At 38.6% G+C, this 27,188-nt stretch overlaps 1 protein-coding gene across 2 annotated transcripts; it reads right to left on the bottom strand.

Annotated features, from left to right (window-relative positions):
* Nucleotides 1-294: 294 nt before the first annotated feature.
* Nucleotides 295-27,188, bottom strand: LOC128527094 (zinc finger E-box-binding homeobox 1-like). Of its 2 annotated transcripts, XM_053499384.1 has the most exons (9): nt 27,105-27,188; nt 25,846-26,036; nt 10,098-10,331; nt 8,210-8,407; nt 6,552-6,769; nt 6,327-6,435; nt 4,181-5,541; nt 3,370-3,553; nt 295-2,110 (listed from the first exon to the last, which is right to left on the bottom strand). In XM_053499384.1, exons 2-9 carry the CDS (start codon nt 25,901-25,903, stop codon nt 1,512-1,514), a joined length of 2,961 nt encoding a protein of 986 aa, XP_053355359.1. In that variant the 5' UTR covers nt 25,904-26,036; nt 27,105-27,188; the 3' UTR covers nt 295-1,511. The 2 variants fall into 2 exon arrangements, with proteins under 2 accessions (XP_053355359.1, XP_053355360.1); XM_053499385.1 differs by lacking the exons at nt 25,846-26,036; nt 27,105-27,188 and adding an exon at nt 13,894-14,090.

Below are 27,188 nucleotides of genomic sequence, written 5' to 3'. Positions count from 1 at the left end.
AGTTATAAAACTATGATGAACGCAGTGGTGTTTCATTGTCAAATCTATTTCCTTTTTTAATATTAATTTATGTAGTTAAGCAATTTTGGGACGGCCCAAAGTCCACATCTGATTCAGAAAGTGAACAGGGGACCTCATTGCTCATCAGGGGATAAAGGTGATTCATTCTGTTAAGTACTCATTATAAAAAATGTATATATATATATATATATATGCGCTCGTTTGTGCGTGCGTGTGATTTTTTAGACATACTAGGTTCACACTTTTGCATCTTTTAGACACTCGAGATTTGATAAGTACAACTTTATTAAGCTGTAGGTAAATGTATGCACAAATAATTTCATAAAATTGTACAAAAGCTTAACTCATTCTGTATAAAAGTAACACTGATGCGATAAAAAAAAATTAAATAGTTTTAAGAGGTACACATTTGGCAACATTTACAACATTTTGACAGAAAAACACTTGAGGCAGGGGAAAGCTTGAACCAACTGGGGAATAAAAGCACCATTTATCTACTTGGGCGTTTGAATGCTACAGGTGCTATGCATTGATCTGAACCCTTGCATAGTTAAACTCCACACAATAGCAAACCTCAGTAATGTCATATTTCTCACTTGCTGCGGTCTCATGCAGCAATGCAGGATGCAACAACAGTATGATTAGTTCTTATTTGGAGCAGGTTTTCTCAGAGTTTGGCAGTCTACATAGAGCATTCACTTATTTATATGTTATCTATCACAGTGGTATGATACAGACAAGTATCTTGTATATGCATGTTTTAGCAAAGACAACCTGATATTAGAGAGTGCAAATAGTTTTGGGATTATTTTGAATGGCAAAATAAGAAAAAAAAACGTTAATATTCATTATATTTCTGTTTTTTGTACAGTGCAGATAATGAGATAGATTAATCTTTGTTTTAAAATGTCAGGGCTGTCAAGATGATTTTGGTGGTGAAAGCCAGAGATGTGGCGAATCAGCCCTGTCATTAATTTACTCATACTGTACGCGATAAATGAATTTCGGGCAAAAATGCAGTGATGAAGACTAATACTATAATTTTGTCTTGAGTGTATGTTCAGTTTACCTGGGTTCATTCACAAAAAAACTGTACCTTTGATTGAGTGTAGTTCAACAGGCCATTGTGAAGACTTCCATTACTTAAGCGTATTCTGCTGTGATAATTCTAATTAACCTGTTTATATATTAATATCTTTCTGATGATATCTTTGGTCAAGTAAATCCTTTAGCAAGCACAATATTTAGTGAGTACCAAATATACAGCCTGATTTGGTTACCTAGCCCTTGTCTTTGTATGTTGCTGTATCTGTAATAAGGGGGTGTATGTCTTGTATTGTTGTTTTAAATCAGCATAGATCCAAAGGCACGAGACAGACTTTTAAGCACTTAAGGCATTCAAATTCTGTGCTGTACAATACTGTCCTTGAGTTTTTACACATCTTTGGCAAATTGACTTAAATCTTTAAAAAGTTCTCCATTCAGAGCAATCATACCATCTCTCGCTTCATGTCTCTTTGTTCTTCATCAGGCTCCACTTCGATATTGCTACTGTGATAATCATTTTTTGTGTCCTGGCCCTCAGCCTCCTTTTTATTTTTCTTCTTGCTCTCTTCACATGACTGTCTCCTTCTGTCCTCTAACTCCATTCTTCTTTCCTCCCTTCTCTTGTGTGCATGATTACTAAGCAAGGTTTCTTCTTCCTCCTCCTCCTCGTCCTCATCCTCCTCTCCTGCTCTGAATCCCAGTGGAGCCCCGTCCAGGCTGGAATCACTGAGGAACGTGGCTGTTTCCTCTAGGCACAGAGAATTGTCTCTCGTCTCAGCATGATGCTTGGTGTGTGTGCTTGTGTAGAGAGGTGCGTCCCCCAAAACCTGCTCCTCTCCCTGGCCGTCCGGGTCATTGTCTCGGCCGCAGAAAGCATAGCGATGGTTCATGTGCTGTGAGTAGGAGCCCGAGTGTGAGAAGCGCTTGCCACATTTATCACACTGATAGGGCTTTTCTCCCGAGTGAAGCCGGCTGTGCTCGATCAGGTGGTGCTTGTGTTTAAAGGCTTTCTTACAGATCTGGCACTCATGTGGACGCTTTCCTAAAAAGATAGAAAGAAACGACAATCAGTTTCTGTACTTTTGCAATTAATAGAACGTTGACAATTAAAAGGAATTCTGCTTTATTCTCACATCTGATTGGTCAGAAGATGTTTTCGGTAAAAGCACGGCTTTTGTCAAATGCACACAGCCTATTTACAAGAACTTGCATGGGGGACTCTCTTCATAAACAGATATACAATTTGCTGACATATAAAATATTTCATGACACATCTTTGCCATTCGTCTGTAACACAAGCTGATTTATTTCGCTTTATTCATTTAAAGAGAGAGAGGAGAGGTAACCTGTGATAATCCCTTAGTGGTAATAGGAACAGACCTGTTTTGGGGATATTTCACAGCATTAATGCTTATATCACTCACTCACTGTCTAATCATCCATGCTACTTTATCCTATATACAGGATCACAGGGGCCTGGAGCCTATCCCAGGAGACTTTCGGCATGAGGTGGGGCACACCCTGAACGGGGTGCCAAATAGCCCTAATGCTAATATAAATGAAAGAAATATATCCGTTTGTTAATACTCTCACTCACTTATTGTCTTTACTACTTGTCCTGTACAGGGTTGCATCATCTCTTGCCATTGCAAGGCATACACCCACACACTATAGGGCAGTTTGGAAATGCCAGGTAGTCTAATCTGAATGTCTGAACCCACCAAATAGGCGAAGAACGTGCAAACTGCACATGCACACAGACCTGAGCCAGAAGTCAAACCCCCAACCCCAGCGGTGCTAACCACTACACCACTGTGCTGCCATGTCGTTAATAAACATGAAACAAAATTGGCAAATTGCTGTAGAATAAGTAAATCAGTTGGGATGGTAGGGTTTTTGGCGATCACTTGGCATCAACTCCACCTTGCCACTAATGATGTTCTTAAGAGCATTTTCTTTTGTGTTTTAGTCCTTACATCAGTATCTATACAGTAGCTTGGCAAGTGCTACAAGCATTGTAAATAAAGGCCTGTGAATTATTCACATTATATATATATATATATATATATATATATATATATATATTATTTGAGATGTTCATTTACTGTAGCAGAAAGCTTCAGTAAGCAAATGAGCAAATCCATAGCACTTCTGCCGAGCTTTTCAATTTTCATGACACAAAGATAACATGGTTATGATTACAGATAAATAAAACCTTTTTTACCAGAATTAGAAATGACAAAACAACCAGGTTTTGCTAATACATAGGGCAAAAGTACATGCAGACAGTGGCGTCAGTACCTGTGTGCTCATATTTGTGGCGAAGCAAAGAGCTGCTCTTTTGGAAGCTTTTATCACAGATGTCACAGGCGTATAATCCTTCCTCTGTTTTCCTGAGTCTCTTTCTCCCTGGACCATTGTCTCCATCCAGCCCTTCCTCCATTAAGGCGAGGTAGTCCAGACTTCCTCGAGTTCTGGCATCACACTTAAAGACAAATATTCATTTTGTTAATTGGAGTCTGTAACAGAATAAAACATGATTTAATTGAAAAAGAACATATAGTAATATGTGATTTAAAGTGTGTACTAGGCACTACATCTGTCAAGTCATTTAAAGAGTGTGAAATAAGAAAATGTGTAACTGTGTGTAAACAGGCTTGCATTTTCTCTGCCCTTTAAGCATGTTGATGCTGGAATTCCCCTCTGAGTAATATGCTTGTTTACAGCATATATGGGGGAAACAAATGCATCAAGAGCAACCTACAAGAGCCTAAGAGACAGCAAATGAGGGCTTGTGTTGATTCTTTATATGGCAATTCAGCTCATTACGTTTTCTTGAATAAGAGGTCCTGAGTTGAAATGAAAGTACAAATTGCTCGTATGTTAAAAGTTTAGGAAGGGGCTGTGGGTGGGTTTCGGTATAGCTTTTAACAAGGGCTTTAATGAAAATGCTTCTGCAAATATCATTAAAATATATGCGAGAGTGTACATAAAAAAAAAAAAGCTTTTCTTTTCTTTTTTCTTTGTTGCAGATAATCATAGCAGAAATATTATTAGTGACCACATGAAGTTTGAGGTGAGATTGGGTTGCTGATTCAGCTTGAGTTCTTACCATGACATTTATCTCCTGATGCATTCTCTTCAGCATGGTCTCAGAATCTGCCTCCATCATATATGTTATGGGGGAGAGAAACCCAGGGCTGGGTGCCGGTGGTGTTAGAGAAAGTGACGTCAGGCCGTTACGCCCCATCGCTGCGAGCCCACCTGACATGATTGGATTAAAAAAGGGGTAGTTGCTGAAAACTGCACTTCCGAATAAGGGTCTATAGTTCCCGCCTACTTCATGATGGGATAGTGGGCTTGATCTTCTGGTCATGTGCTCCACATCCATGTGGCCTGTATGTGGTGAGCTGCCGTTGCAGTCCGAGCCAGGCTCTGAGCTTTTACGTGCTTTGGGAATGGAGAGGTCTAGGGGTTCGCTCTGAGACACCTCCGATCTGGGCGATGGTCTGTGTTGAGGAGCCTGGCATGGTGATGTGACCACTGGAGAGCTGAAGCCTGGACGCTGGCGCTCCTGTAGCGAGGGCGAGGTAGGGCTCATGATGCTGGAGTTTCCAGGGCTGTCTGTCTTTCTGTTTGACCAGTAGGCATGTGCGGGATCGGAACGAAAGTGCAAAGGTGACTGCAGAGGCACAAGTAGCTGCTGCGGAAGTGAATGCCAGGATGCCCGCTGTGGAGAAGAAAGCTCTCGGCTCATTCCGTTAGGGGTTGTAGGAGTCTTTGGTGTGTGGTAAAGGTTTTGGGAGACACGTGAGAAGTTGAGCGGTGATCCGTCTTTGATGCAGTGCATTTGTACAGCATCCTGCTCATCCTTTCCCTTGCACAGATATCGCTCATGCTGCTTTAAAACTACTTCATTTGGAAAGAGCTGGAAGCAGCGCTGACATGATACGGCCCCGACAGGCATGTCACTTTTCCCCTCTCGTCTTTCTGTTTTGTCTTCTTCTTCCCGGTCCTGCCTGCGTCCAAGCCGCTCATCCTTCACCACTTCGTTTCGGAGCATTTCCTGAAGGAGCTGTTCAAACTTGCCACCAGAGTGCAGTAAGGGCAAAAGTGTAGTCCCTTTAAATACCCCCATCCTCATGGCCGCAACCGAATCCCACGGCCCGCTTAGATCAGAAGCTCGGAGAGCGGAAGCGGTAGATTCCTGTCCGAGATTGGCCAGTTGCTCTGTGTAGCAGTGACTTAGAGGGCCATATGGAGAGCTCTTCCCTCTGTTCATGTTCCTGCTTCCAGCTACAGGGGGTGATGTTGGGGAGGGGAAGAGGTAGGCAGGGTGAGAGTGGCCATTGAAATATGCACCATTTCCTGCTCCGCCCCCATTGAGACACTTTTTGCTGCTCAGGTGTGAGCTGTAGGAGCCTGAGTGACTGAAACGTTTCTTACAGTTGGAGCACTCATAGGGCTTCTCACCTAAAATGACAAAAGTATATTTACTGCATACCATTATGTCAATTCAACACACTTATTCATGGATGGTTGATAAGCAAAGCTGATTTTATATAGTTGCACCAAATAATATTAAATGATTGATCGATTAGGACTTTCTTAATAATCAAGGAAGTCATCATTGTAATTCTTTTTTCTTAACCACTCCAGAAATCAAATTAATATACCCTTTAGTCATATTTTCGTCACATTGCATTGGTTGTGGTGAGAAATCTATTAGTCACTGAGATACACGCCGAGCAAAGAGTTATCAAAGTGTTGGTGGGGTATAGGAGGATTAGAGCATTCTCTCAGGATAAAGGAAAGAAGACTAGATCTGCTGTTGTAAGGTGAGATGTGAATGTTTCTATACTACTAGCATATTATTTTATTCACATTAAGTGTGAAAGTCATGAAGGCATTTTATTTCCTACGCTTATTAACGTTATTATTATGACACAGCTGGTGGATCGGATTCTTAAATCATTTAGTGACAAAGTCTTTATACAACCAAACTGCGCGAGCTCACCAGACTTACTAATTCTACACACTACACCGTGATTTTTCGTTAGCAAAAATGCAACTTTTCTCATCACTTTATCTTCTGTGACATATTACTAATAACTTTTACAAGCTATGGTGTAATTAGTCACAGTTTCGCTAAGTAATGCAGTAAGATTCTACGAGTCTTTGTATAGAGGCTTCCTTTTTTTCTTTACATTTTTTTTACCCTGATTATGCAAATGAGAAAACACTTATTTTTTCCCTACCACTATGAATACGAAGATGCTCCTTAAGATGATGCTTGTATTTAAAGGCTTTTCCACACTGTGTGCACTTAAACTTCCGGTTTTCCATGTTGGGGTCAGACACGGAATTCTGAAACACACAGACATGCAACAACAACTCAAGTCCACTGTCACCATTAGGTTTTACAGTATTTAAATATTTTTCTATTCGAAAGCTACTGTATGTATCGCAGCATGAGCTCCCACCTTCTCTTTAACCTGGACGTGTAGTGCCATGTGCCGCTCCATCTGTGCCCTGTACGGAGTGCTGTAGCCACAGAGCGGACACACGCTGTGCTCTCCCTCCCTCTCCTGGCACAGCTTCATGTGTTCTCTGAGATAGTTGCCCTGCTGATATGACCGCTGGCAAAAGGGACACACCTGCATTTCTGTCCCTGTGGGATTAGGGCTCCCAGGGTCTGCGTCTGTTAATCAGGAAGAGAATTAAAGCATTCATTTAATTTTTAGTGATTGGAATATTATTGCTAATATGATCTTGAATGTCTAAAATCACACTGCTCTACAATTACAGTAAAAAAGACAATTGTATCATTATGGTAACCATTATGGAAATATTATTATGGAAACCATAGTTTAAAATTTTATATAATTTTATATAATTATCTATAATTATCTTTCTATATATATATATATATATATATATATATATATATATATATATATATATATATATAAACTGAACTGGGTCATAACATAGCTGTTTCTCTTTACAGTATTTTATCATTTTTTAACAACTTATATGCACCATTATGGAACTTTACATACATATACATATAATAATTACTAATTTTTCATGCAATTTCTTCTGTTTAGTTTTTCATATTGTTTCCACCTCCACCACTGCCTTTTTAAACCCTGCTTTCCTTAATAAACTTTTTATTTTCCTCCCCACTCCCTTTAACTCTTGCAAGCTGTCGAGGTGTCCTGACTTACCCCGATCTTTTCACACTAACTGTATTCGGCTAAGTATCTCTGAGAGATCAGTCTAAACAACAAGTCACTCTTTGACTGAAATGCAATTACATCTATGCACTTAAGCATCTGTTAATTTTAAAATTTCCTCCATGATCTAATTTTACTCATTAGGTATTAAAGTAAATTTTCTGCAAGAATAAAAAAAGAGAGAAAGACTTTAACTCCCGTGTCCCCATTTCTCCCTCCATAGCATACAGATCTCAGTCATATATGTCTTGTCTATGTTCCCTCTTTCAGTTGAGATCTCATTGTGCTCAGACGTTCCAGGATATAATGTGTTCATTTAAGTGTGCTACATGCTTCTCCAGCTTTACACTTTACACAAGGCATACTTTGAGAGATGTTTTGAGAGATGTTTAAGCATAAGTGGAGAGAGCACTAATGTACTGTTGACATGAATTTAAGGACACTTGAAGTAATGGCAGTATAAAAAAATATTATTCTACAGATTTATTATTTAATGTAGTAACACAGGCATAAAAGTACCCAGGTCATTATTCAAACCTGTGTTGGAAGAAGAGGAAAATTTTAAATAAATATAATTTCTGTATTTTATGGTGCAGTGATAATTTTATAGTTATTTTAATAAGTGACTCGTGTCATTAAAAAAAACAATAAATTAAAAGAGATAAATAAATAGACAAACATTCCAGGGAACAATATACAGAAATGTTTGTTTTAATATAAATGATGCAGGACTAAACTATGTGCCCTGTCCTGCATTAAATCTTGGTGAAAATCCTAAAACATCTCTCTAAATGAAATTCCCTGCGGTTGGCATTTTGGGTAGAAATGTTTTTTTATTGCAGTTTCAACATTTAAAAAAATGTTTCCAAGTCGTAGCTTCCTTCAGCCTTAGACTGACATACCTTTTCCCTCAGGTGACTCCTGAAGGCCCGGCGACAAGGCGGACGGTGTGTCGTCCTGCACGCCAGAGGTGTGATAGGACGCGAGGGAGCCGTTGTGCTGCTGGCTGTTTTGTGAGTCAGTAAGGTGGGACACTTTTCTCAGCTGCATGAGGAAGTCATAGCGAGTCCAGTCCTCTACAACACGGGCATCTTTCTGTGCTGATGGAGCAGAAGTAGGGTTTGTCTGATCTTAGATTTGCGGCTGACTTGCTGTCTAATGTCGTAATTACATCATTAAAAAAAAGATAATTCTCAACAAGCTTTCATTATCTAGGCTGTAATAATTATCCAAACCCTGTGGTTGCATTACACAGCTGCAAGAAATAAGAGAATATTTATTTAAACCCATTTATTTATACACAGTTTGTCCTGGGGGAATTTAATTGAATAAGGTCATACGATTATTAAAATTCATATATATATTTAACATATGATGGTTAAAATATCCCTTGTTACATCACATGTAAACAATTCCATGTAATTTTTTTTTTACTATAAATAACTTGTTTTATTTTTTCCCGATATGATTCATTGACATTTGCATGTAAGTCATGATTCTTATGAATGGAAAGTTACATATTCATATGATGAATTCATAAATGCAATTCCAGAAGATAACATGGTGAAACTGACCTTTACATGTTTTTTACATAATTACATATTATACGTATAATCATGTGTAAAAAATGTATGAATGTGCATGATTTGTCGATCTTAAATCAGGTATCAAACAGCAGAAAAAATAAAACCTCCCTAAGAAGCAGCATATTGGAAAACACAGAAATAAAGAGAGCAGGGCTATATTTTCTTACTTATTGTTGAAGAAAAAAAAAAAGAGAGACACTTTAATGTCTTGGGAATTTAAAGTGCCCTGAAATGGGAATGATGAGAGCTGAAATGAGGAAAATGTTTCTAAGATTTTCCCACGAGACCAACAAGATTCAGAGAGCCCCAAAAAATCTATCAAATAATAATATAAAAAGAAAGAGAGGACAAACGCCAGCACTGCGCTGTGACTTTGAGGAGGATTTCTCAAATGTTTGCAGATGTTGGCATCGCATATCCAACATCGTCTACTGTGGCCAGAGAAGAGCCAAAGCACCTAATTTCTTCATTTTACTAGAGAGAGAGAAAGAGAGTGAGAGAGCGAGTGTGCAGTGACGGTTTCTAAACGAGCTATACAAATCTTTTAATTCTATGAATATAAAAGCAAAGCTGCACTTACTTAGACTTTGGAATGGGAACGTCATCTTGTTTGACGTGAAAGCCCTTTGTCATGCATGATGTGACAACTTTTTTTTGAAAATAACCTTTGATACTGCTGCGTTATCTAAATGCTAGCAAGAAGTTTCAATTTCCGTCCACAGCTTGGTTATTTATCTTCTCTAATATCTCGTAGGTGTTGGAAATTGCTGAAGTCAGGCAACCGGTTTAGAGTCACAACTTCTGCAATGATTGTAATCATGCTTAATACATCATAACTAAACATAGTAGGTTGCTGTAAGTGCCTAACCAAAAGACAACAATTCGTATCATGTTGATAAATGGTAAATCAATCTGTATATAGTCCGGGGTGAATAAGCGCTGTCAGGTTAGATACCTCTTGAGTTTGTATCCTGTAAGCCTCTGTTCACTTTTTATTACTGACAGATGTTATAGACTAAAAGTCTGTTAAATTCACTTGTACGTGCTGTATAAGACTGAGGCCTGTTCATCATTTTTAAGAGCTTTCTGCTCTCGTCTTCTAAACGTGGTCCCTGCCTGTTGATTTCGTAAAGAACTGACAGGGGTATGGAGTTTTCATCTCTGAAGACATCTGCTCATGTAATCATAGATCATAGCTACTTACTGTATCCACTATTCTCTGTCTCTCCGGTGGTACTCGGGAGCGTCGTCCTCTCAGTCTCGTCCCAGTGCTCCAGCGAGGGGCTCAGGCTCTGGGCACGGGCGGAGCGAGCAGGGCTTCCAGCCTCCGTGCCCTCGCTGGGTGTCAAACTCATCTTATCTTGTTCATTTCTTTCATCCTGCACATCCGTCCCCCATGCACACCCCTCATCCTCTCCCTCAGAGCCCAGAGAGCACTCTGAAGAGAGAGCGAGAGAGAGAGAGATAGAGAGAAAGAGAAAGTAATTAAGATTATGTTTTATATATATATATATATATATATATATATATATATATATATATATATATTTATTTATTTATTTATTTTATTTTTTTTGATGACAAAACATGATGTTCATTATTTTATTTTGTTCCGTATTATATGCTGTATTATGTATAATGAGAAATGCATGGTTGGTGTAATATGGAAAGTAAGTATTTCAGCTATATTAAATAAACAAATCAAATATTACAGGAATGTTTCATTTGGAAGCCCCTTTTTTAGGGCTTATAAACCAATAAATTATTTAGCATTTTAAGGTGAAGGTTAATATCTTTAATGGTCAGATACATTTAGTAGAATGAACTGTGAACATAACATAGGAAGAATGTACAGAAAAATACAATTAAAAGTTATTTAAAAATGGCTAAAAATAATGATTTATTTGTAACAGTTATTTATTTATTTTGCAATTAAATTTTCTTTCTATTTATGTTACAGTTGAAGCCCGAGTAAATAATAAATAACAGAAAAATGTAAAAATAAATGAGGAAGATGAGGAACAGGAAACGCATTGAAAGGTGCAGAGGCTTAGGGTGTATTTATATACTATTGTAGACACTGTGCACCCACAATCTCACCTTTTATAACAGTCTTTTTAGGTGTTGCGTAGGATGGGGAAAAAAAAACAGAAAATGAATTAAAGGATTTTCTATTAATTTAAGGCGTGTGAAAAAGCAGAGGAAAAAGCAAACAGATAGATGAAATGAAACTAATCGGTCAGTCTGATTGTTTTTGAACATATCATTTTTAAAATACAAAATTTTATTTTTATTTTCAGTTAACTCCCATAAAGTATCAGCGGGGGAAACTTAACACTGTATCAGCTGGTATTTCTGAAAATGAGACTGATGATCGAGCATGTTTACAAAAACAGCAGCCTTATCTCAGGCCTGGCCTACGATTAGTCTAGAAATGACTTCTGCTCTGCATTTCAACGAATAATGAAAATTGAAAGCATGAACGCCTAAACAAATATATATATATGCATAAAAGATAAGCAACCAAATATGAGGCTTTTATCCATAAATGACAAAAACTGAACTGTTCACATTTCTTCTATTTTTCCCTCATTTCCATCATGACGATCAGTATAAAATGTTAAGTGCAATAGAATTCCTTTAGTCCCAAGAGTCTATTAACCCAATAACTTCCTGTTGACTAACAGGAAAGAACATGTAGGTACACAAGCGATGTTGGAATTAATTATGGGTATTCTTCTAATAAAAAAATGTGGGTTCTTCTTTTAACCTTTTGTAATTTGGTGGTCTTTTGTATGTTTTAATCATAATATTAAGATACACTGTATATTCGGGCACACTCAACATGAACTTATCAGTGATGCCATTTGTGTGTGTGTGTGTGTGTGTGTACATCTGGCTTTACTCCCTTCTGTCTAATAAGTTGAAGTATAAACCTGTTGGCATCATGTGGCAGGAAGCTGCAGTTTCAGTTCGACTGTAATGGAAATAACAATGCAGTGTTGACTGTTTGTGTGTGTGTGTTTGTGTGTGTGTATGTGAAGAGGCATTACAGGTAAAGTTCCAGTGTTGCTCATCTATGAGTAATACACACTTGTGACCAGGTGAAACACACACCCACTCTTCATAATATCATCTTTTCGGTTATGACTATACAGAGCACAATAATGACCCCACCTCCCAACAAGCTTATGGTATGGACAAGGCCTTATGTTTGCATGCACATACCCACGCCATGCACAACGTGACCTTTCATGTTATGACTGTGCAGAATACTGAACTCTCCTGACTGAGCGTAAGACTAAAACGAGTCTTCATACCGGTATGCGCTCATATATGCACAAGTATGGTCACTTTAACAAATAATGATAAATCATACACTTCCGCTATGGAGTTCTCAGTGGCACAGGCCGAGCGCAGGTCATGATTTCTGATAATGTCATTGGTTGAGGACGCTAATAAGACGCAATACAAACCAAAATGGAAGGTTTTGCTGGAGATCTACTCTGATGAATTCAGCAAGACGTGCTGCTTTGGAATTTGATATTTTCCGGAATGGTTTTTAAACTGAGAAATAATGCGTGTCCTGGTTTGTGTTATGTGTCAGTTGTGAACAGCAGCAGCCAGCGATTCTCATGCCTGTGTATGCAGAGTCAGTTCTCACCAGCAGCACCTGAGCCAATCGACGGTTCGATTTAGTTTTGCGAGATTCCAGGGATAGTTTCTTGTTTGTTCACTTTTTATTTTTTTTATTGTAATGTAACACATTTTTCTTCACATATCCTATCTTAAACCCATCACACACAATTTGCATTTTGAATTCATTACATGTTTTAACTGTACTTGCAATTATTTTATTAGAACTTTTATGTAGAATAATCAAATTTTTGAATGTGTTACAATGTAACACTCATCTGATCTAAAATATTTATAAGCATCAGAAAAAAAAGAATTAATGTGAATTAATACTTTATAATGACATAATTTTAAAATAAATAGAACCATAATGGCATAATGGAAAGAGGTATTTACTGATATAAACCGATTATTGCTTGTAATAATACAGAGTTTATTTTCACACATACAGTATTAAACATGACAGAGAGGTTTGGTGTGATTTCAGGGGGAAAGATGATGTGTAACATAAGAAGGAAGACGGTGAAAAAAACACAAGATTTTTCTTTACAATCTACGAGTCAGAAATTCATCAGAAAACTATAGATATTTGGAGAAAAAAAATTAAACAACAACAACAAAAGGTTTCAATATGACATATGATGATAAAGAGAGCTTATTTAGACATCAGTTAAACAAAGCAGTATATTTTCTGTATTCGATCCTGCTTCGAGTCACATTGCTAATACAGACTACAACGCATTGTAGTCGTTATATATGTCGTTATATATGTATTTTTACACTGTATACCATCATTATAGTGGATGCAATTTCATTGATGTATTTTTCTTTGTTTTTGTATCATAACACCGTATAGTCAGGGATATCCAATACCATGCTGTTATAACATATGTAGGTGTTTCTCAGCTTTCGTTTTTGCACACAAAGCCTGTCAGCACAATGTGAGACTGAAAACTAAATTGAAATTATTTCAAAAGCCAGTGTTATCAGAAAAGTGACAGAAAAAAAACAACAACAACAAAATAAGAAAATGGATCCAAATTATTTTGGAGTGTTTTGCGGTACACGATTGTACAGTGTGAAAGTTTTATCTGTACAGTAGAAGCCACATGAAGACTTAAACAGAAACAATATGTCAGATGAATCCGCTTTTACATGTCTCAGGCTATTATTAAGCAATTTTCAAATCATTTAGCACCACTGTTTTATTATTATTATTTATTATTTTTTGTTTAGTTTTGGTTGCTGAGGTTTTAGAATCAGTTACTGGTTAATCCAGACGGTGCTTAACTAATGAACATCACACAGGCAGTCTGAGCAGATCAAAGCACAAATACAAATACTGATCAAAATGTCTGTTTTACCTTCTTTAGCAGAGGTAAAGGTCATTCATGCATAAATCCACTGCGACAACTTTATTCCAGATGGGGCTTAAAAACAAATATTTAACCTCTACATTACATAAAATGTTGAAAAAAAACAAAAAAACGCTTGAGAAATTATCAGATGCCGCTATTTTCAAACTCTGACAATGAGTCACACACACGCCACATCACAGCTACAACACTCCCTACACCTCTCCTACATACTATCTCTCTGATGCACACACATGCACGCGCACTCACACACACACACACACACACACACACACACACACATATGCATAGACACATATAAACACAGCAAAATCTTGCTCATGCCTTAGTCATACTCAGAGGACCGGTACACAAAAAAATACACCATATGTAGATAAGATTAGGTTCAAGAACACAAAGCAAAGCAAAATGCAACGGTAAAGGTGGACTGTTTAAATGAGTGTCACACTGTCGGTGTTGTTGTTTTTAAGAAGAGGAAAATCTGCTCTCTCAGCTAAAATTCATTTGCCACATTGACTGCAAGCTCACTTTCAAACTGTGTCATGGTGGGTAGCGGGTGATGCTGAATAGCACATACGACATTACGAGCTCTTATAAAGGGGTTAAGGTGAGAAATGTGCGAGTTCGCTAGCATACGTTCAACACCTTGAATTACGAATAAATATGAGGGAAATGCAGCTAATGCTTGCTTCTTTGGATAGGCTTGACACTAACTGAAAGTTACAGCTATTCCTCTGAACTAACACTTACACCAGCGGAGTTGTACTTTCTTTTTTTTTTTTTTTTCGCTCCGTGCTTGCATACGCTCTGGTTTTTATTACAGCAACAGGGAAAAACTCTTCAAGTTAATTTGGAGTAATAAATGTGGATATCGTGTTTATATACAGAGACAGATCTGTGTTTATAAAGTTCTTGAGTGTGTGTTTGCGTGTGCATCTGTGGATGTGGTCATGCTTTAAGACGTGCATGTATGTGTGAATGTATCAAATGAATTTTTCGTTTTAAAAAAACAACAAAAAACATTGATGCTTAGACTTATTTGCATGCATACTCATAAGCAATCCGCCTACACATGCTAGTCCTCACCTCATTCTTGTAATAATTTTGGTATGCATGGACACTCTTACCCGCTATGCCAGAACACAGACTGGCTTCACTGCTCTTTAGTTTATTATGCACTTACCCAGACCTTATTACAAGCAGACATCTTTTCTCTCTTATACTGTAAGTGCAGTAAACTCATTTCACTTAGTACGATCCAACTACAAGGGACAATCAAGTCAAACCGGGACTTTTGCTTGTGCAGAATAACACAACACAGTTATGAGAGTAAAAAATCCCTTTATTTCTCTATTTAATCCCCTGCTACACTAATGCACTTAAAATAGGATATACCTTCATAGGAAAATTTCTAATAACTTATCCCAGTGTTTCATTAGTGCTTAAATATCCTCAAGATAGAAAGATTTCCCAGTACACCGGGGCCATGACCGGACTGCCTGCATCTCATCTAAAACGCTGGCCTCCCAGGAACTCCCAAACATGTGAAAATGGCTTGGAGCGAGATGAGGCCTGTAAGGGCGATGTGGCAAAACCTCCCAGTCTAGTTCCTATAATGTGTAAGAGTCTTCAAGGCACTTATGTAAGTCTCCTGGATAAGAACATCTGCAAAATGCTGAAAATGTAAAGCAGTGTATTCATGAATAATTGTGTTCCCACAGTTGGCGACTAATTATTCATCAATTTTCAAGGATCAGACATTCGACTCGCTAAAATGTTCGCGGGAACGACTCAAGTGGGCTCTGAGCCTCCGTGGCCAGAATAGTTACTCATAGATGTATGGCCTTCTCTAAAACGTTCGCACCATCAAATGTTTCACTTGATGTCTTCTATGGGTTTTACCTTTTTAGTCACAAGTCCCGGTTTGACTTGAACACCCCTTGTATTAAAACTATTTGCTTGCGCGTACTTATCTAGAGGACGCCAAGCTTTGTTTCTCCATGCACTTTCAAACGTCAAATTGTTCATTTTATTAACGTTGTATTCAAGTTGACTCGATCAGATTTTGATGAAATCGGTTCAGGCCGTCTCGTAATGGCAGTAATCAACAGTGTAATAAAAAATGGCTAACATTGTGGATGCCATATTCATATGTCACAGTCCCCCTAAATTGCTCATGCAACGATTTAGACAATTTAAAATGAATTAAAACTGAATTAATCATTCTGAATAAAAGTCTTGTGCTACAAAGTGTGAATACGGCTTTTCTCAGCAGTCAGATTGAACTGATTATCCTGCTGTGACATGCGAGTCACTGTGTATTGATGCATGTCAGGGTTCGCCCCTCTGAGCCTGTCCCACAATCGAGTGCGTTCGCGAAAAAGACGGGAAGAAGACAAGATTTCTGAGAAGGACCGAAAGGGGGAGGAAAGTGCTTACATGGAGAGGGCGATCTGTAGTAGTGTGTGAGAATGTGTGACACTGTGAGAGACCCTTGACTCAGATCATTCTAGAGCAAATATTCGAGCAGCACAGGAGAGAGGTGTGTGGGGAAATTCCCAAGAGCAGGGTGACAAAGCCTTTTATATGACTGCACCCACACCACCACCACCACTGTGTAGCGCTTAAACCCTACAGAGCAGCTTGTCCTTCTAACAACATCCACAGCATAAGGTTCATGCTACTACTACTACTACTACTACTACTAATAATAATAATAATATTCACAATGAAAAATAATACTTTTACACATCCGCCTTGCATGCAAATATTCTAGAAACTCTCTTCTCACTCCTGAGTTCCTGAGCAGTGTACACAGATCCTGTGCTGCCAGACATACAGTAAAGTCACACACATGCATAAGAAGTTCTGAAGAAAGTGTTAGAGAGACACGCGATGGTTAACCTGTGTAAAAGTTTAGCGGAAATTATTCTCATCTGATAAAAGAGAAAAGGCTAGATAGAGAGATACAGCAAACGCAAGAGAGACAGAGTGAAACGTGTGACGGTGTACCTGTGTATACAGCAAGTGGAAAATACACACATCTGATACTATACTTGGGTACAGGATGATATCATGCATGTACCTGTACCATGTAGATTAGCATGTGTGTGTGTGTGTGTGTGCGTGTGCATATTTGTGTGTGTGTGTGCGTGCATGCGTGTGCACGTGTGCGTGTGTGTGCACTCTCTAGAGACAACCACACCTTAATTTTCACATCTCCATCTCAGTGGTTTTGTAAAAGGCATCAACTAACTGGCTACTTTGCTGTGTACAATGGAGGTGTCACTGGCCACTATAACCTATTTCTGACTCATGTGTCATTAAAGCTAGGTGGTAATCACACTTCTGTTGTGTCTGTATCTGTGTAAATTTGTGCACATGTGGATGTGCATGTCTCTGTAGATATGGTTTCGTGTCGAACGCAGAGCGCCTTTAATCCCACACATGTACTGCACCGCTCTCCAAGAATCCGAGTAACTCCTTTTTCGTTTCTCTCTTGTTACAGATTTCATTAGTTCTCTCTCTCTTTCCCTCTCTCTTTCTGTCCATCCTTTTCCTCTGACTTGCACCGCACCATAAATTCCAACCCTCCCCTCCCCCCGCACCAAAAAAAATTTGTTTTCTTCTTTCTTTCTTTTTTTCCCTCTCTTTATTTCTTTCTTTTCTCTTTCTTCCCCTCCCAACATAAGAAAATGTTTGCGACCTCTTCGGAGTTATCTGATGTGGTTCCTTATTTTGCGCATTTGCACAAACCACACAATCGTGGTTCGTGATTATTAAAACATTCTCAGAGCTTGGAGCAAACGCACACGACCAAAAAAAAAAAAGGTTTGAAGTTTTAATAGGAGGGGGTCTGAAATAAAAGTGCCTCTTTGAGCTTAACAGCTCTATAATGTGCGAGTTCGTTAGTTCGACTTGACTTGCACTTGCTGAGAAATTAGTTTTCGGGTTTCTCAAATATGCCTGGTATCCGTAGCAGTAGGACGGTTTCTTCTTCTTTTTATGGACTCGTGTGGCATTTCTGAATCGACTCAGTAAACCTCACCATGCTGATGCGACTCTGATGTGGCTTCAGGTACTACCCTACTCATTTAATAGCATAATCATAAGAAGGCCTCAGACATTATCCAGTATCTGGTGTGCTGTGCTTTGGAGTTGTAGAGCTAACAAACTTAGCACCACCTTGTGACATGATCAGAAAGTACATGTGAGCAGATCAGCCACTTTGGCTTAAGTATTATACAGCACAAGTTAATATTACTAAAACAGCACAAGCAATGCATGCACATGTCAGCATTTACTCTGCAGAAATAATGTACTTTCTCGTTGTGTGTGTGTGTGTGTGCCTGTGTGTTTGTGTGTGTGTGTGCATGCACGCACACATGATTGTGCTGGCACGCATGCAAGCCTAAACCAACGTCTTTAAAATCACTCCAATTAAAGTCACAGAAAGCGCCAATGCTGCGAAATAATAACACATACAGAAGTGTAAGTGCGTGAATGTGTGAGAGACATGTGGAAAAATAGTAACAGAATAAAAAGAAAATCAGAGAGAGGAAGAAATGAGGAAGTAAAAAAAAAAAAAGGCAAACTGGATGTTGAAGATGAGTAGAGAGAGAGAGAGAGAGAGAGAGAGAGACGTATGACTGGGACTTGAGTGCTGTAAGTTAAAGCAGAAGGTTGGTGGGCTGTAGCGCATTTGAAGTAAGTGTGTATGTGTGTGTGTGTATGTGTGTGTGTGATGTGGTTTTGGGGGAAAAGGAGCAGTGTGTGGCGTCAGTGTGACTCTGGGATGGGGGCGATGGCGACAGTATGGGGCTTGGGGGACCCCCTCCTTCCTTCACTCTCTCTCAACTGCCTTCTGCTTCATCTCCTTGTCTCTTCCTATTATTGCATGTTTTTTGTGTCTGTGTGTCTGCATGTGTGTGTGTGTGTGCACGTGTATGTGTTTGTGTGTGCCCTTTCATTGAGGCCTCATTCACACCTCTGCTTGCTATAAATGATCTACATCATGTACATGAGGCAATACACAGCAAGAATGTCATTACTAATATTCTCTTCCTCTCTCTCTCTATGTACCTTGATCTCCTCTCTATCTATCTCATCTATTGACAAGCAACATTTCTGAATGATAAAACCATGTTACCATAGGACTCACAGCCTTCTTCTTTTATTGTCATTCACTTGGATTTTATTAGCAAGGTCTCTATGCCTCTGTCAGCTGCTAATCATTGCGAGGTTGCTTGTGGTTAAGGAGGTATATATATACAGTAGGTATATATATATATATACAGGATACACAGTGGGATAGGGCCTGGATGGGATGTGGACTAATCACAGCGCACATGCACGCACTCATTCAGCCTACAGTGCATGTTTCTTCGCTGTGGGAGGAAACCAAAGTATCTGGGGAAACACACCAAGCACAGGGAAAACGTGAAAAAGTGAGACTCAGCCTCCAACAAAGAAGGTGTGAGGTGACAGCTCTAACCACTAAGCCACCATGCTGCTGGTGTCTAATTTTATTTTTTGACACCGAATCGCAAAAAAAAAAAACAGTTACATTGACAGAATGTCTGCTTTATTCTTGGATGAAAAATAAATGACTATACAATAACATTACATTCTTGGTTTCTATAGGATCACTATATAGTGCCAATGAATTTGGTCTGAACACCTATACCACTACAAACTGTTTTTTTTTTTCTGTATGACTGCGAACGCTCTGAAAGTCAAGACTTCGTCAGTGGTTTTAATCTTAACAAAATCTCTTAAGGTTTTTTAATCTCAACAAAGTCGACTTCTTGTAACTAACAGTTGCAATCTTCAGCCATATCGCTCACAGATATAGAAAGGATGTGTTTATGATCACACTATCTGGTATTAACCAAATGAGGATGGGTTCCCTTTTGACACTGGTTCCTCTTAAGGCTTCTTCTTCATCTTATTTAGGGAAGTCTTTCACCTTCGGACTGCTCGTTAGACAAGCAGGACTTTTTAAAAAAAAAATTATTTTAAATTCAGATTCTGAACGTATGTAAGTTGCTTTATGATAAAAAAGAAAATCTATTGTTAAACACGGAGCTCCCGCAACGTGTTTGTGTGTTAACGCTCCAGCTGAAATAACCCCTCAGATAATGCATTTTCTACACCTCAATCCTTCTCTTTCACTCTTCCTATAAATGCTCTATTTTAGTGTCAATGTAAATGGGCTTCTGTTGAGCCACGCCCTCTGCAGAACAGCAACTTATGTGAGGTCACATTAGGGGGGAAATTTAACTGGCTTGTCGCAATGGAAATAAGTTAAAAAGCAGGTAGTGTTATTTTTACACGTGTAGAAAGGTCCGTTTCGCATTAAAGGTGTCCTTTACAGCCCTCCCATTTTGCATCCCATGTAATCTTCAGCAATAAAGTGCTAAAGGTCAGGGTCTTTTTTTAGATTTAATGCCTTCAGCAAATAGATCTTTGTGTAATTTTTTTTAAAAGAGGGATGAAAGTTGCAGGCTGGATCTGTTTTTGTGTGAAAGTGCGAGCGAAAGCACAGTGCAGCAGGTGGATCTGGGCGGTTAGGTTGTACCTGTTACCTGCAGGAACTGGCAATAGGAGGGAAAGGGAGGAATTTTCAAGTCTTATAATACCCAAGGTCAATTTTAACCACTTTCACCTCAGTAATAAGTGTGTGTATGTGTGTTTTGGTTTGTTTTTTCTTTCTCTGGAGGACCAAATGTGCCCACTATGATATCCCTACAAAGCAACATGCCTTTTCCCCCCTAAAACAAAACCAAAAAGTCTTTTATGGTCTAAAGTTAAGATTAGTGCTCGCGGTGTTTGTGCCGTCTGTGTACCCATGTGTGTGTCCCGATGTGTGTTTATTTGTGCTTTCAAATGTGTGTAAGAAAGAGTGCAAATCATCCGTGGGCACTCGCTACCAGAAGGGACAAACGCCAGCAGTTCATCCCAACCCAGCAGACCCACATCGCACCTCACATACAAACGCCACCCCAGGTGTGTGCATGCACAGCAAGACTCACATCCCCTCACCAGTAAACAAAAGGTTCAGCTTAACAAATATCTCAGTTGGCTTAGCGTTGATTCATCACTGGGCCAGCTGTGGGAGTTTTAGTTCCCAAACATCAGATGATTGCAGTCACGTGCATCTTAGTCTCACCTTTTCTTCACACTTCTTCGCCCACTCACATTCACACACACACACACACACACACACGCACACAGGTTTATAGGCCAAATGTCTGTGAAGAGTCTCATTACACCTCAGTGTGTTAAATTTTGACAGACACCTAGTCACTAACAGCAGACTCACTGCAAATTATTAAGTGTTACAACGTTAAAATGTGCACGTCAACTCTTCTGTAAAAGTACAAATCTTTCCACTGGGGGACACGCTGTCTCGACACCTACTGTACCTACATTAGTGTTATCAGCTTAAGTAGTTGTGATGTCTGTTACTTAAGGACAGTTCCTCTATCTCTATCAGCTTGTTTTTTTTTTTGTTTTTTTGTTTTTTACCAACCACACGCACGCACTTCCCTTTTTGGTGTTTCCATGTGCTGATTATTTGTCCCTGTCTCTCTGAATCCCTCTCTCCTGCTGAAGCTGACGCCTTGGCCCTGTCGTATAGGCAGCAGCGCTAATAAACCCTGGAGCCTGGACTCCGCACTGGTCTCCGTCTCTCGATTTCTCGTTTTCTCTCTCTCTCTCTGAATCTCTCTGATTTCTTGCCCAGTTTTTCTCTGCGGTCCAAAATGACAAGTGACTCCCACTTACAGTTTTTCTCTTACCCCCCCCTACTCTTTTTGTGCACTGCCCACTGTGACGAGCCTGTGCCAAAGAACCACACACACACACACACACACACACACACACACACACACACACAGAGTCGCTGCAGAAAACACACAGCTGGACCCCAGCTGCCTACAAAGAGAGTACTTTGGAAATCAATGAAGGAGAATGTCGAAAAATGGGAAAGAGTTTAAATAAATTGGCACTTGGAGAAAAAAAATTATAGAAAGGGAGGCAATTGGAAAAGTTGAAGAAAGGGGACAAATGAGGAGGTCAAGGGAAAAGGAAATGAGCTGCAACCACAGAACAGAATTCAATAACGGGTCAGAGAGCATGGTGGCTAAAGACAAGCCGTGTATTACTGTTTACATTAGCCTCTATCATGCGCTCTTCTTCATTATAGCTAGAATCATTTTGAGAACTTGTAAATAAGAATACATTTCCAGATCCCTTCTTTAAAATAAAAAAAACCTTCCTGACACATGCGCTGTAGTTCTAAGCATCTAAATATCGCAGTTACCATGTCAAATATTTAAACCGCTCAGCCTTTGATGTTGCATGATGTCATGTTTTATGGTCGATAGCTTGTATTTTCTTTGTTCTTAAAATATAAGAATTACATATGTTGCATTCAACTTAACTTTGAGGTAGGAGTGCAGAATGACATCATTTTCGTCCTTGGCGTGTTTAAGCTATAAAGAGAGAAAAACACTGTGGCGAGAATTAAATCTTGTCGCTTGTTACAAGACGAGCTGATATCTTTTAGAGTTTTATCAATACGATTGATTGAATGTGTCAAATGTGTCTAATCAACTTAATATAATGTGTATATAATATGTATGTTTTTATTATTATTATTCTCATTATTATCTGTCCTTTGCTTGCTGTTGATGGTCTGATCAGCCATGTTGATACGTCACATGGCAATTTTAAAGACTCTCCGAGAACACCTTTCTGAGTAGATTTAGTTTTTATCTGGTCGGAAATTCAGTGAGAAATTCTTCTAACTTTAGTTAAATGCAGCAGGCCATCGCAAGTTACATTTACTGATTTACAAAGTCACTGGGAACTATTTAACAAGAATCTCAAACAAGAACAAGAATCTCGGTTTTATAATTCTTCTATTATTCTTCTCCTTTTTATACAAATGCTGAGAGAGTCTTGGCGCTGATCTGTAAAAGGGTATTGCGTTCCATTTCTCATGCTGGGTCCTCGCACATGAAGGCGCACATGCGGCGTATTGTTGACTGTTAATCTATGATTGAAGCAGAATGTGTGTAATGGCTGTAATACTTACAAAAAAAAAAACTATTCTAAAACTTTTCAGCTCAAGGTACTGTCTGGATTAAAGTCAAAAAATAAAAGATAATTTGATCCACAGTCCCAACATATTTTGGGAACCAATCCTATTGATTGAACCTTGGTGCAATAAAGAAAATGACTACCAGGTGACCATACTGATTTCCTTATATACATTGCAAAAGATTCTGCGTCACGTATTATTTTAATTTCTTTCTTTCTTTCTTTTTTACTGTGGTGTGTTAATTGTTAAGAATTATGTTGTTGTCACTTTTCCCATGAAACAAGCCATGAGCAAGCAGCATTCCAGGGAACTCGCCCAGAATCTCTAATCTGCTTGGCTGTGTGTTTTCTCTCAACACAGATCACGCTCATCTGTCGTACACATGCTCATATCCCAGAGGACAGAAAGTCGAAGAGAGCAGAGAAGATGGATGTAGAAAAGACACAAGAGAGGACATGGGAAATCACAATATGTATCTACTGTATATAGCTAATGCTGGTTGCCATGATACTGGAACGCAAGCAAGATACTACCAAGCTGCAAAATGTGATGAAGACACACTCCCTAATTTACACCAACAGTTGTCACCTTTGTTGCGGGTTCCTTTAAGCTGACCATTTAAGCTGCAAAAAGCCAGTTGACACTTCTGAGAAACATGTTGCCATCACAAGAGTGTGGCTGACAGTTGAGCTATAACTACTGCATCATGTAGGAACATTATCACCTAATAGAGGAACTGCATAACTTGTGAAGAAGAAAAAGTCGCCTCTCACTGCCCACATCTTCTGCAGTGTGTGTGTGTCTGGGTGTGTATGTGTATGTGTGTCTATGTGTGAGATGGCATGGTACATGGTAGCATAAGTCCTCACGGTGCATACTAATGAGGAAGGTCAATCACACCACACACACACACACACACACACACACACACACACACACACACACACACATACATGTACTGTACATCTTCAGCAAAGAACTTTCCTTACCAAGTGGTAAAATAATTTTTTATGTCCGAAAACTTCGGCCAATGTCTCACAATACCTGTATAATGTCTCTAATAATTAATATTTATTTCTCTAGCAGGGAATGTTCACTTAGGTCAGAGGTGGGAGGGTTTTTTGTGTCCTCTGGTAGTCAAACTAATCTAAAAAAGGCCCAAAATTGACGAAACCACACAACTATTTTCATAAATCGTAACAATTTGTGTGTCATGCGGTGCAAAAGACTGATATCACTACATACATCATATGCATATATTTTAGTTATAAGATTTTATATTTAATAAGATGAAATGTTCTGCAAAGGTTCTCATCTCTAGGTTCCGGCCACATTTCCTTGGCTATTTAAGGTACATTGATGCGGCCTATTGCAAGTTAACTACGATATAAAAAAGTAATGTAGAATGCAAAGACTGAAGGTATCATCTGCTATTATTGTCTTTCTTGAGCATTAAAAGTAGACGAGTTATAATTGGATGCTTAATTTATTTTTATGGAGTTTGTTTTTTGTCAGTCTACAATAAAATAATTATTAACAACTGCGTGGATCCGCCTATAAAAGCCACTTCTCCTTTGATTTTTTTTTTTACGAATGGAAAAGAAAATGTTCGCCTGAAAGGTACAAAAGAACGAAATTAATGATTCAAAATAAAATATTAGTCAACATATTTAGTTTTAAAAGACGAGTTTTTAAGTTTTGAAAGACATTACACTTCCTAAACGCTTAATATTCCGTCGAACCACATTACGGCTGGCATGCTCTTATATCTATATCTGATATATATTAAAAAATTACATAAACTAAAAACGGTTCACTGTACATCCCGTAAGCAAATAAAAAGTTTTATTATAATAAGACAATTTTAAATTATTTCTAAGAGGGGGAAAAATCTTGATTTAATTGTTCTTATTGTTAGAAAGAATTCAGAGAAAAAGTATCTTTAAAAAAAACATTTTTCACAGCAACAGCATAAAACGAATTTACTCTCTATTTTTTTTCATTTAAAATATCCTCCCCTCCAAAATCAAATGTAATATTTAAAATAGTCTTTAAGTCCAGTCTAAATATTATAATTCATATTTGTTATTTGTTTTTTCAGTATAAGCAATATATTTGTTAGATATTTGGTAGACCTTAATATATTGCAGGCAGAGTTTTTTATGTTTATAAAAAAAGAACATTAAAAAATGTGAAGAATTGCTTGCATGCATTCTTGCATGCATTGCATGAAATCTCTTGTTTCCTGAGTTTGTTCATCAAATAGCATTTTTATTAACAAATAAAACAATTTCTATATTGAACTTCATGTGAATTTAACACTTAATTTACATTCGGCGTTTGATTTTCCATTTTGCAAGATTTTGAATATTCTAAAACTTTCAACTTTGTGTCCATGTGCATTAAAAAAAGCATCCAATGATAAAGTAGGTAAAGTTTAGTGATGCTAAAGAAGAAAGTGCATGCTGGTGATAAGAGAACGTGTGTCTATGTGTGTGTGTGTGTGTGAGAGAGAGAGAGAGAGGGAGAGGGAGAGAAAAGCCGCACATCATCTTATTGGCTGCTGGCTGGGAGTGTGTGCTGCTGCTGCTGCTGCACTTCTGAGCACTTTACATCTTTAACTTGAAATCGCGATTGAAATAAAAGTAAGTGAAACAGCCTGACACACATACACATGCACTAATACTCACTACCTGCATGTGTCTCACAACTTGTGCCGGCGGTTGCACTAACTTTATGCTCCACTGCAGACTGCATAATAATTATTATTATTATTATTATTATTATTTTAAATGGCAATAAATCTGGGATGTTCCCAGATCTCGTCCTACCTCGGTTGCGTCGCGGGTTCGGCTGTTTCCTGCGCTTTCCGCGGCTCGCCTCGGCCATGGCTCCGCTGCAGCTGCCTCGCTGAGTTTCAGGCTGAGTGACAGAGCAGTTCTCTCCGTGTGGCCCGCGCGCTCTGCCTCACTGACGTCCTGCACGCGCACACCAGCGCCTGTGATGTCATCAGAGGCTGGTCCTGTACTGACATGGTCAGAGATTTTAGCCCGGGTGTGAACCCAGTCCCCATAAACCCCCAATCAAGCACACTACAAGTCGTTTGCATGCAATTTAATATAATATAAATATAATGCAAGACTTTTCAGAAATAACTGTACTTTTCCTGGCCACTGGGGTGCTCTGTACAGGGGTGTCCAAAAGTATTAAGACAACACATGTCATGTATTAGAATTCTATAACATCACTAATTAGTTCCAGCCTGACAGGCATTGAAGAGTTGTGCTAATTAATTGAAAAACTAGTAAAAAACTGGCTATGTGACAAAAATATTCAGCTTCTGGAGCTATGGCCTGGGTCATCTCCAGATCTAAACCTAATAGAAAACTGTTGGGCAATTGGGAAGAAGGCAGTAGCAGTTAAGGAACCATCTTCTCTACATGATCTTCAGGAAGTTACACCAGAATACTGAAAATGTCATTTTGATTCCAGCTGGATCCAGTTTTGAAGAATAAAGGACTTCCCATTAATCTTATAATATAAAATTGTCATTACTGAATTTTTATTTTGTCTCAGTACTTTTGGCCACCACTGTAAGATGCCTATGGAAATTGAATGTACCACCTCAGTGAAAAGCTATCTATATTGGGATCACACTCTGGATGTGACATGGCCATCAGGAATTTTTAAGTAAGTGTTATTTTAAATAGGAGGAATTCGTTCTTAGACTTGAGTAGAAGTGACAGTGCAGTAAAAATTGAATATCAAAATACACATAGAATTTATACACATCCAGCATGATTATTAACATTGACATTTTATATAAGACACCTGCGCATGTGTGTCAAATAAAAATAATCTCTGACATAAAGGGCGGGAATACAGTAATAGTAATAGTAATATGATTCCAAACACTTTACATGGTGTTGAGTATTTATCTACTTGTCATAACAAATCCTTAACGTAGCCAAGTCCTGAATTATCCCTGTGCCTTTTAACGCGCTCAGACAATAGTCTTTTACATGCACACGTTATGACTTCACGCTTCGTCACTGATGTAAAGCCTTAAAGTCATGTAAAGCCATCCCACCTGCACCTTTCTCTCTCCCCGATCGCTGTAGGAAGTATTACATTGTCATCCTATTGTGTGAATGACTGGACCGTAATCTGTTTA

The sequence above is a fragment of the Clarias gariepinus genome, chromosome 6 (genome assembly GCF_024256425.1).
Source record: "Clarias gariepinus isolate MV-2021 ecotype Netherlands chromosome 6, CGAR_prim_01v2, whole genome shotgun sequence".
NCBI lineage: Eukaryota > Metazoa > Chordata > Actinopteri > Siluriformes > Clariidae > Clarias > Clarias gariepinus.
This window is presented reverse-complemented; position numbering and strand designations above follow the sequence as displayed.

Excerpts from the sequence above, each read along its gene's own strand:
- LOC128527094 (XM_053499384.1), bottom strand. The coding sequence starts at position 25,903 with ATGGCCGAGGCGAGCCGCGGAAAGCGCAGGAAACAGCCGAACCCGCGA. Across the intron at positions 10,332-25,845 it reads GAACCCGCGACGCAACCGAG|AGTGCTCTCTGGGCTCTGAG; the intron begins GTAGGACGAGAT and ends CTCTCTCTTCAG. Across the intron at positions 2,111-3,369 it reads CCACAAATATGAGCACACAG|GAAAGCGTCCACATGAGTGC; the intron begins GTACTGACGCCA and ends CTATCTTTTTAG.